We start from the raw sequence: 12,135 nt of genomic DNA, 5'->3' as shown, positions 1-12,135 counted from the left end.
AAGAACCCAGAAATAAGTCTTTACAAGCTGTCTAGCTCAAAAAACGAGCGTTTACAGACAGAAAAGTGGAAACAGGCAACTTTTCATAGTACTCATAAACGTAGACGGCGATCCACTTTTTTCTCCTCAAAGGCAGGGTTTTATGGCTCGACAGTTTATAAAAATGTGTTTCTGGGTTCTTTGGCTTGTTAGCTGTACATATTGTCACACAGCAGCTTTTAGGCATTATTCTGTTTTTTGTTATAAGCCAGAAATGACAAGGAGGCGGCCTCTCGCAATACAAAGTCAATGGAGACGGTTGGATTGAATTTTGTACCCACACCTTCTCTTTTTAATTGACGATGGTGGTGGAGAGTCAGACTCAGTGTCTCTCTCTATTTTTTAAATTGTAAAGCACGCATCTAAAAGTTATGCACATGTGTGGCTGCGTGTGCACTGCGCTGTCATGACAACAACGAAAAAGTTGACAACAACCTAGTCAGCAGTTCAACTGAGGGGCAACAGTAGCGTGCGAGTGGCGAGCGAGCCTGAACTGTCAAGTAATGTTCATTTGGCTGCCTGGGGCTCGAGGATATATATCTCTTTCCAATAAAGAACCTCTTGTTAATTAAATCATTACAAACCATATTTGAATGCACTCTGCTTGACAACTGGCTTAAAACATATGTTTACATTCTCGTAAATGAATCATCCACACATGGTTATTATCATAAGCATGAGTCTCACTTGAAGGGTAGAAGGGGCGCTGTTGCTACAATCTATAGTAAAATATTTGAAATCAATTAAAAGTCTGGACAAAAATGTTATTTGTTTGAAATAATGGAACTCAATATGACACTACTAGACCGTTGAAACAAACATATGTATTTTATCCTGGCTACTATATACAGACCACTGGACCATCATATAGACTTTCATAAAGAATTTGCAGATTTTCTGTCTAAACTAGTCACCATAGATCAGTGGTTTTCAATCTTGTCCTAGGGGACCCACTGCCCTGCAAATTTTGCATGTTTCACTTATCTAACACACCTGATTCAGATCATCAGCTCATTAAGGGAGAGATCCATGAACAGAGCTGGGTGTGTCAGTTAAGGGAGACATACAAAATATGCAGAGCTGTGGGTCCCCTAGGACAAGATTGAAAACCACTGCCATAGATAATCATTGATGACTTTGACATTAACTTCGATAACCAAAAAGATGCGTTAGGACTAGCTTTTATGGATTCCAATCAGGATTCAGGCCCCACCAAAGCACAGAGACAGCACTGCTTAGGGTTACAAATGACCTCCTTTTGACATCCGATCGTGGTGAAATCTCAATTCTTATATTACTAGACCTTAGTGCAGCCTTTGACATAATAGATCACACAATCTTACTCAATAAGACTCTATGTTGGCATCAGGGGTCAGGCGTTAGCATGGTGTAGATAGTATCCAACCAACCGCTATCAATTTGTTTGTGTAAATGAGGAAGAGTCATATCACGCCCCGTATAACGTTTTATTTTGTGCCACCATACTTACTCGTGTAACTACTCATGTAACAGTCTTTAAATAGGGAAAACATGGAAGTGTTTGGTGGCTTCTAAATTCATCCCTGTTTGGATCCTAAGGAATGAATGAGGCTAGGCTAAATGCCAATACATTCACAATGCGCTGTACAAAGATTAAATGCACGCATTGAAAAAACATAGGGATGTAATTGACGTAAGAACATAGTAAAATATTGGAAAACGGTGGTGTTTTCCTTTAACTTGCCGACCATGTAAACATCTTGTCCATGTTTTTCATAATGAAAGTGGGGATGATAGTAATTAAGATAATTAAGTGAAATTACAATTAAATTAAGTGTCTGTATCAGCAAAATGCATATCATTCTTCTGTCCTGTTCTTACAGATGCACAAATCAATTTCATTACTTTCTGAAACCCCGTGGCACAAAAGTGCACATCATGTTGCAGTATATTTCGCTGTAGTTTAAGTCCCTGCCTTGAACATATTAGAAAAAATTAAACCAGAGTAAAAATGTGCATTAGGTTAAACTATAATGTTGTATTGATTTGTAGATAAAAACGTTGATAATTATTAGCTTTGCTGTAATTCTTAAAACAGTGCCTCGCTTGAAAACTAAAATAAAAAAATTATTAATCCTGCGATAAACACAAGGAAAAATATTTTTGTTAAAAACACATTTCTTTGCTATGGTAAGTAAATGTAACAATTCCTGCGTCCATTGGCAACACAAACTTTTCCGATTTTTGTTGAGCTCGCGATTGCAAGTGACGTCACTGACAGGAAGTGCATGTGTCTGAGTCTGAGAGTGCAAATCAAAAAAATGCAAGTGCAACTGCTGCAGCAAAACCCTAACTTGGCAAACACCGCAAATAATACAAAAATGCATGCATGCAAACTCTACACATTAAAATGGTGAAACTGGAATGATCTGTTGTGAATCTTACCTCCTGTGTGAGTCTACGGGTAAAGAAAGGGTTCAAATATTTGGCATCAAGCCACAGAAAGCCTTTGAGATCTTGCCTATGAAAAATCTGAGCCTCATACTCTTCCTCTGTTAGTTCAGACAAATGCTCAGACTCAATGGTGTTACCCTGCAAGAAAAAGAGTAAGAGAGAGCACTAACTAAAATGGTTGACATACTTTTATCAAAGTTGACAGGCTTAATACTTGAAGTTAACAAGAGTTTGTGTTGTTCCTTGAAACTTATTGGACTAGAGGCATTGACCTAACCCAGAGGTGCTAAAATGAAACTTAAATAACACTGGGATGCTTTACTGCTGTTCTGCAACAGTAACAAATAAACAAAGAGTTATCAGTTTCCTCAGTGAACATGTCAGCTTTACGCCAACAGTCCAATCATAGCCATGCTGAGATGTGTCAGTAGTTTATGCGATACTACTTTAATAAACCATACTATCCACATATTATGCATTATTCCAAAATACATTAGACAAAGCAATTTCTCCTATATTGCACTCAAAATCCACAGAACCATTTTCTCAGTTTTGCTCAGGGTAACATCCTTCTTGTTCTTGCGTCGTGATTGGCTCTCCTCAATGTCCATGATACGAATAAGGGGCATGGTCCCGCCCCCTAGCAGCAGGATGGTGAAGAGTACAATGACTATGGTGGTGGTGCCTATCAGCTGGCGTTTCTCAATGGGTTCCAGACCCAAATGAAGGCTCAGGGCGTAGGGGATCGCACCTCGCAAACCTGATCATAGAAAATTGATATCATGTTATTTGTTAAATGGACAAGTAAAGTAAAACTTACATAACTCATATGTCTTAACCTATAAAAAAGAAAAAAAAATGACAGATGAGATCTCTCCAATGTTTCTATCAACATCAATATAAGGAGAACAAATGGAAACTTTTGCTGATGACCATAGCCAGCTACAGTATAAGGTCACCGAGGTCCGAACCTCTGTACATTTTTCATAATCGAAAATAACATTTAAAAATGACTCTTACTGACATTTGTGTATTTAATTCAGTTTGGACAGTGCACTACATAGTTTAGTGTGAAATGACGTAGATTGATTCTCGATGTTGCTGTGAGACACTGGCAGAGAGCTGTGAGGGTGTGAGTGCAGCAATCGCAGTGTTGGCAGATCCCATTATTAAAATCCACTGTAGACATGTTTTAGCAGTTAATGTGACACTTTAGGAAATTTGTAAAGTAAGGTTAGCGATGTCTCAGAATTATTTCTGAAAGAAAAGGTTTGAACTTATTATTTTTGTTAGGTTTTTGTACCAATATCTGGCAACACTGTGACCAGCACATAAACTGACTGTAATCAAATAAGGCACATCCGTGAAAGTGACACAGTGGATGGTAACCCATATTTGGAAAGTTACTTCTGCATTTAACCCATCTATTCTGCGTGAGCAGGAATGTTATTGCTATGCTAACAGAATACTACATTCGATAAAACTAATGCAATGATCATCATGATTGTCTTTAAGAAACAGTCTCAAAACTATCAAACAACAGTAGAATATAACACGAGTACAAAGATCTGTAGAATCTGAGTTTAAATTAAAAAAATGTAATATGCAATATTAATATATTTAATAATTAATATATTTAATATGCAAAACCTGGCCATGAAGAAGGCTGTTTTATTTCATTTAATTTAGGAATTATCCTTTAACAAAGTCATGCTGAAAACAAAAGAGCACTAAATAAAAGTCTTGTTTGGACTTGTGTGAAGTTCTTCATATAATATTGCTTATTAAAATGATTACAATAATAAGCATTGGTGCATGAAAAATACTTAATTAGTCTACCCTTAAGCTGGGTGTACACAGTGCAAATTCTTACGGTCTGAACAACGTGAGAGCGCGACACGAGTTTATGCGAAAATAATTCGGACACAGTCACACACGACAAGATTTTACTGTACCACTTCGTGAATTCTGAGCCGCGACCATACGAGCATCAACGATTTGCTACTGAGAAAAAAATGCATGCGAGCTCCTACGACAGCAAAAATTGCACCGTGTACACCCGCCTTAAGGGCGATTTATAGTCGTGCGTAAGTTCTACGCCGTAGCTACGGCGTAGGCTATCCGTAGCCTGTGCGTAGCTCTGCGTAGCCTGACATGCACCTCGCATTACCTGCATTTCCCTTATAATACAAATACAACACATCTATGTAAGAACGTAAGTCTCCGTGTTATTTTTACATTACGGCAGTCAAAGTCATGCGGAAAGTGGGGTGAATTCCAAATGGCGTTTTAGTGCCCTTAAAGGGCACTTCAGGAAGGGGATGTCACACAGTCGATCCAAATAAAGAGAAACTGATGTGCGTATTTCATTGCTCTATTCGCCAAGTGTATTTGAATTGACCACACTATGAGACAATTTATACATCAAAGTGTGTTCTGATCTTTGAAAGGGAATAGGGCATAGGGATGATAATTTTCTATTGGAATACGCCCTTTATCTTTTCGTGAGCGGCAGTCGCGTAGGCTTTTACCAATCATTGAACAGATTATTAAAAACAAATCATAGAACATTTTACTGACCCTAAAGTGTTAAAAAGATTGCGGGAAAATGTTTTGGAATTTCTTTTAATTCACACATTAAAAATCTCATACATAGCCTACATATAATTAAGAAATTAAGAACACAGGGCTTAAAAGGTGATGGCGCTTTAGGCAAATCATTAAACAAAATACACAGAAGAATTTTCGTTATGTTTTATTTATCCATCTTGATGTGTGGCGCAAGAACATTCCGATCACAGACGCGTTTACATTTGTCTTTTTAATGTGTATGTGGTCTGGATTTAGGTCTCGTGTTAATAAACTGTAAACGCAGCCGAGGATGCTTTGTGATCGGATTTCACTCAGTGTAATGTAAACGCAATCCAGCCATGGAATCTGCATTTACAGGTCAAACAAAACCCCGCCAACTATCATTATTCTTTTCCCTGACAGCTGTCAAAAATTAGGTTAGGTCATGGAGCGCATTTTAACACTTCTGATTGTATTTTTAAGTTACTCAAGCATATGTTTAATATGTTCCAACTATTCAAGTAGAGATTTAATATTTAATAGGCGAATTTAATGGATCGTTTTAATGTTTGAGTTTCCATAGCGACATATCAATGTTGTGCTTAATCTTTCTTTTCAGTCGCAGTTTCTATCTCATTTAACATATTTTAGGTACAAACCATAATAACATTAACAAAATACATTTGTTCAGTGTTGGTTTCATACCTAAATGTGTTTGTTAATTACATTACTTCACTTCTTATGCACTAGACTAGAGGGAGACATGAACAGGAAATTTAGGAAATTGTTAGCTCTTTTATTTATATCATATTAAACTTATCAGAAAACATAGGTAACAACAGTTTATGGTTGAAATAGAAATATGTGAGTGAACAAAGTACGCTACAGAACAAAAACGTATAAGTTCAGACAGAGCCTAAAGGCCGTTATTAAGGCAGACTAAAACAGTGGAGTCGGGATGGTCACCCTAATGTTTCACATGGATTTTGTTGTTGATAAAAAGTATGTGGGTGAAAGTCAAGTTCAGGTAAAGTCCGCGGTGCGGACGTTGCAGATAAACAAAGATAAAACCTTTAAAGCTAAAAATATAACGCTTAAGATGTGAATCACGGTTGTTGGGGTTGCTAGTTATTCTCTACTGTTTGCTTCTGTTACCGCGACAACCCTAAATCATATGGTTAAAGCCAGTTGTAGCCATTTGTGATTGACAGCTATTCATCCAGCGCGTCTCCCCACATGGGATCGATCACACATCCAGATACAGAAGCGAAGCCACTTTGATGTTGATAAATGTAAACGCGCTGTGTCCTGATATAATGATGATACGATCTGCGATATGTGAAAAATGCGAGATTTCATATGTTAATGCAAATAAAGCCTTTGCCTGAACTTCACCGCCTTCCCGTTTCGGCTTCACACGACCAATGGAGCGTAAATGATTGACTGGATGTTGAATGATTTGATACAGGGATCGATTGCTTCTCCTTGGTTCCCCGGATGTTGACTCTGAATATTTTTACACTGAATTTTTTGAGACGTTGAATTATTTGGCACTGAATTTTTTGAGACATTGATTTTTTTTACACCGAATCTTTTGAAACATTGAATGTTTTTACACTGAATCTTTTGAGACATTGAATTTTTTTACACTGAATTTTTTTAGACAATGAATTTTTTAATGTTAATTTAATTTTTAAAACATTGAAAAACATGGTAAAAAACAGTGCTAGAAATTCGATTGCTTTTAAAATTCAAAGTCTGATTTAGATGCAAAATAAAATTCAGTGTTAAAAAGAATTAGAATTCAAAATCCAACGGCACAGATTTACTTCCATATGGAAGCCCTAACGCAACCCCAGATGTAGATAACTTCACATTTCACTGGGCCCGGCATGTCTTGTGACTAATTGCCAAGTGTTATTTAGTGATTAAACATTCAAATCTGACAAAAAGATTTGAAGTCATCTGTGAAAGGCAATATTTAATTTAAACTACATGTTTATTTTGATTTGAGTAAAATAATTGACAAATATGTTAAAGAAAAATATGCAACAACACTAGTCCAAAACATTAAATCTTATATGGAATATATACAGTTGTGTTCAAAATTATTCAACCCCCAATGCTGTTAAGGGTTTTAGGGGTTTTAGGGATTTTAGTGTACATTTGTAATTGTATTCAAAATGAAATCCTACAATGACTTCTTAAAGAACCATATGCAACTAAAATGACATCAATTGGTTTTGTAATATAGTAGTAAATGTTTCTTTTGTGAATTCTTCATTGACACAATTATTCAACCCCTTAAAGAACTACCACTCTGAAGAACAGAGGTTCATTGAAGTGTTTTCAATCAGGTATTGAAAACACCTGTGGATGTCAGGGAACAGCAATAAAGCCTAATAAGCACCAATTAGGCAGCTTTAAAATGACTGTGATACTCAACTCCTTCTAAACATTTACTGGTGTGGTTACAAACATGGTGAAGTCAAAAGAATGGCCCAGGAAGACAAGAGAAGAGGTGATTAATCTTCACAGGAAGGGCAATGGCTCTAAGAAGATTGCAAAGATGTTAAACATACCAAGAGACACCATAGGAGGCATCATTCGCAAATTCAAGGCAAAGGGCACTGTTGAAACGCTTCCTGGTCGTGGCAGAAAAAAGATGCTAACTGCGACTGCTGTACGCTATCTGAAGCGTAGAGTGGAAAAAAGTCCCCGTGTGACTGCTGAGGAACTGAGAAAAGATTTGTCAGATGTGGGTACTGAAGTTTCTGCTCAGACAATACGGCGCACCCTGCGTACTGAAGGCCTCCATGCCAGAACTCCCAGGCGCACCCCCTTGCTGTCTCCAAAGAATAAGAAGAGTCGACTGCAGTATGCCAAAAGTCATGTGGACAAACCACAGAAGTTTTGGGATAGTGTTCTGTGGAAAATTAGAACTGTTTGGGCCAATGGATCAACGCTATGTTTGGAGGAGGAAAAACAAGGCATATGAAGAAAAGAACACCTTGCCTACTGTGAAGCATGGTGGGGGGTCAATCATGCTTTGGGGCTGTTTTGCTTCTGCAGGTACAGGGAAACTTCAGTGTGTGCAAGGTACCATGAATTCTCTTCAGTACCAGGAGATATTGGATGACAATGTGTTGCAGTCCGTCACAAACCTGAGGCTTGGGAGACGTTGGACCTTTCAACAGGACAATGATCCCAAGCATACCTCCAAATCCACTAGAGCATGGTTGCAGAAAAAAGGCTGGAACATTTTGAAGTGGCCATCGCAGTTACCAGACTTGAATCCGATTGAGAACCTCTGGTGGGACTTAAAGAAAGCAGTTGCAGTGCGCAAGCCTAAGAATGTGACTGAATTGGAGGCTTTTGCCCATGATGAATGGGCGAAGATACCCGTAGATCGCTGCAAGACACTTGTGTCAAGCTAAGCTTCACGTTTAAAAGCTGTTTTAACTGTAAAAGGATGTTGTACTAAGTACTAAGATTGAATGTCACTTGGGGGTTGAATAAAACTGATAATGATGTGAGCACAGAAAAGACATTTGTGGTTATTTCATTATAAATGTTATGTTATATTTGTCTGACCTACACATGCCTCTTTGATGTAATTGTAAGCAGGATGACTGAATGATCAAAATCAATGTCAAACCGGCCAAAACAATCAATTTCAGTTGGGGTTGAATAATTTTGAACACAACTGTATATGGAATATATTATGGGGCAGGTTCCCAAACAGGGATTAGCTTAAGCCAGGACTAGGCCTTAGTTTAATGAGGAAATATAACTAGTTTTAACAAACATGCCTTATTAAAAAAGATTACTTGTGTGCATTTTGAGGCAAAACAAAGGGCACTTGTGTATTTTAAGATATGACAGTGCAAGTTGTTTTCAGTTTGGACAGCTCTTACATTTATTTTAGTCTAGGACTAGTTTAATCCCCGCCCCCCAAATGTATAAATTAGATAAACTTACCACTGAACCACATTATGAACATCATTTTGGGAGTGATTTTGTGATCTCTGAAGAAGTTGAGTAGGAATGAGAGGGGGAAGATATTTACAGCTCGACCAACAAGAATCAGAACCTGAAAAGGAATGCACTTCTATTTATTATTACATATACATTTTGTTGTTTATAACTGACAATCTGGTATCTCACTTAGCACCATGTGGTGTTTCAACGTTGCCACATAAAAAATATTATGTCATAATTTCTAAACAACATTACTTAGTAAATGGACTGCTCTACGAAAAATTATGAAACAAACATGATACATGTGTTCATTTAAAACATAGCTAAAGCTTTTGTAACAAGGACGCTGCCATCTTGCAGTATCACAGCCCAATTCGCAACACTGAAACCTTCTCATAAAACCTGACCTATTTTATTGACCACAGAGAGTCAGGATCTTGGTTTAATATCTCATCCGAAGGATGATGCTTTTTGACAGTATAGTGTCCCCATCACTATACTGGGGTGTTAGGACCCACACAGACCACAGTTCATAAATAGAGTTTGTAAGTCTGTAGTTGTGTGGTAAATTGGTAGCACAAGCACTTGTATTAATTGTTTGTTTATACAGAGGTTTATCATATGAGCACATGGCAAAAAGGCAACTACAAGTACCTCAGGATCAAGTGTTTCTCCAAGCAACGTATTCAACACACAATGTATGTCAAATCTTTAACATCTTCAGGAGCAAGCGGTGATGCTTAATAAAGCAATAAGCCCCAAGAAGCAGTGGGTTACCAGTGCATTTTATAACGGCTAAGGGGCGTTGTTAGGCACGACGCGAAGCGGAGTGCCTAAAACCCCCTTAGCCGTTATAAAATGCACTGGTAACCCACTGCTTCGCGGGGCTTATTGCGTTTATAAAACGGTTGCTTCAAATTATGTATAGCAGGATTTCATATAATAAAACACAGCAAATAAGTTGTAATTATATTAGTACAGATATTAGTCTTCCGCCAAACAAAGTAGTTCCTCAGACTCAAGTGTGTCTGCAACAGAGCGGTTCCCAAGCAAAACAGACGGAGCAAAGACACAATGAAAATATGATTCATTAAGACTGTGGTGTTTATTTTCATAAATTAACATTCATCTAATTTATACATTAACATTTATACCGTGCAACTGTTGATGTGTGGATCAAATATGCTTGGAAGCATGCTTAACACTTTCCCTGCCCGCGTTTTTTAAAAGAGTTGCCACCCAGCTTTAGGTAAACTTTAATGCCTTCCAGAAAAATGTTCTTCTTTAGATATATATAAACATACAATATATCAAATGAAAGAACAGACCCTCTGCTTTCAAACAACAAAATAAAAACGTTTCACCCTACCTTCAATTGTTCTTTTATCCTCTCAAATTTTGAGCAAAATGTTGGGATAATTCCATTTCTGTGAATGACTTTTGTTAGAGATCCGATTCAGATCGCTGATCAAAAAATACACTTGAGTTTTAAAGTGTTGAGTGAAAGCATGTTGTGTAAGATTGCCACCCAGTGGATAATATACGGTACAACTACTCCTCACGGAAGCATTAATCAACAAGAAAACTCAACAATATTTATTGACACTTATCTGGATATCGCCATTAATTGTTCAATTGTTGAGGATTATAATTAATACAATATAATATAATTAGCCCACCCAATAGATCAAAATTGACAACAAAATCCGACATTTTGACAGTTATTTTCTACAGTACACAACAACAGTGGCACAGTGATACAAGCTATGTAATAAGGTTTGAGCCGTGGGTTTACCGGTGAGTTTTATCACAGCTGAGAACGCGTTTCAACCAATCAGAATGAAGAACCAGCACTGGCCGTTTTACAAGTACTGTTTTACTGTTACCTTGAATTCCTGAACGTCTTAATATTCAAGGGACTGATTTCAATCTGCTCTGATCTAGTCATTTTTGCGACTGACCTTATTGCATGTGCATTTCTAGGAGTTTCCCTTTCAGAGACAACATTTTTGTGAAATTATTTAAATGATTTACGCAACATTACTAATGTTTGCGCATGTAATATTACTGGTATTTGCGCCATTATTATATAACCCTGCAGATATTATCACTCTCATCTGTGTTTTTTTTTAATTGAGCTCTCACACTAATTTGCCCCGTTTAGTAAATAATGCTGTACTAAATTTCAACAGGAATGAGATTATTTTTGACATTTTTATTAGATCTTGAGGTCAAAGAGATAAATAGATAAAATAAACTAGATCGTTATGGAGTTTACTCACTATACACCAGATGACAAAAGACAGCTCAAATTTATGTGGAAAACTGAAGATGGACAGACCCAGGAAGGCAAACACACAAGTTTCTGTGGAACGCAAAACAAGAGAGAAATACGACATTTATAGATGATGATCAGAGGATCTCCTTTACTAATTGACTTGTAAATGTAAAGTAGGGTACCAACCGCACATGAAGGCTACTGTCCGAAGCGTTTGTTGCATGAGGATCTGAGTGACTGGAGACAAATTATGATGTGTGTAATGAGACATGACGATACCCGAGAACAGAATGGCCATGATACCTACAAACAAACCGGATAACAAATTGAACTTCATCAAAATGACAATAAAAATCAACAAATTTGTAAACATCATTAAAAGAAACAAAAGATAAACTAACATAGTCTAAGTGGTTTGTGTGTCACAGCAAAACTCATTGGGCTCTATCTTACATGCAGCGCAATGCGCGATGCAAGTGTCTTTCGCTAGTTTCCACCCTGCGCAATTATAATTTTCACGTTTAGCGCCACATTGTTTAAATAGCAAATGGATTTGCGCCCCTTTTTGCGCCCATGGGCGTTCTGTTCTAAAAAACGAGGTGTGTTCAGGGGCATTGTTGGCGCGTTGCTATTTTGAGGCAACTAAAATAGACTACGTCATTGACCAACAAAAACCTGGTCTAAAGTCTAAAGTCAATGGCGCAATATGTTTTTTGTTATTTAAAGAGCGCATTAGTAATACGCGCCTATAAACAGGAGGACAACGCGGGTTTGCTTATCACATAGTACATGAATGTGCAGCAGCACAAAACGCTTTTAAATATGAAAGATTA

General features: G+C 37.4%; 1 protein-coding gene across 1 annotated transcript in view; it reads right to left on the bottom strand.

Annotated features, from left to right (window-relative positions):
• slc9a8 (solute carrier family 9 member 8) overlaps positions 1–12,135 on the bottom strand; it is a 63,997-nt gene that overhangs the window by 4,891 nt on the left and 46,971 nt on the right. Inside the window, exons 11-15 of the mRNA XM_055187348.2 lie at positions 11,489–11,605; positions 11,307–11,389; positions 9,025–9,136; positions 3,012–3,232; positions 2,464–2,610 (exon numbers count right to left, since the gene is read on the bottom strand). Of these exons, the coding sequence (XP_055043323.1) occupies positions 2,464–2,610; positions 3,012–3,232; positions 9,025–9,136; positions 11,307–11,389; positions 11,489–11,605 (680 nt within the window). The remainder of the gene's footprint in view (positions 1–2,463; positions 2,611–3,011; positions 3,233–9,024; positions 9,137–11,306; positions 11,390–11,488; positions 11,606–12,135) is intronic.

Source organism: Misgurnus anguillicaudatus, chromosome 13, assembly GCF_027580225.2.
Source record: "Misgurnus anguillicaudatus chromosome 13, ASM2758022v2, whole genome shotgun sequence".
Lineage (NCBI taxonomy): Eukaryota > Metazoa > Chordata > Actinopteri > Cypriniformes > Cobitidae > Misgurnus > Misgurnus anguillicaudatus.
The sequence above is the reverse complement of the archived record's forward strand: the minus strand, read 5'-3'. Positions and strand labels throughout refer to the sequence as shown.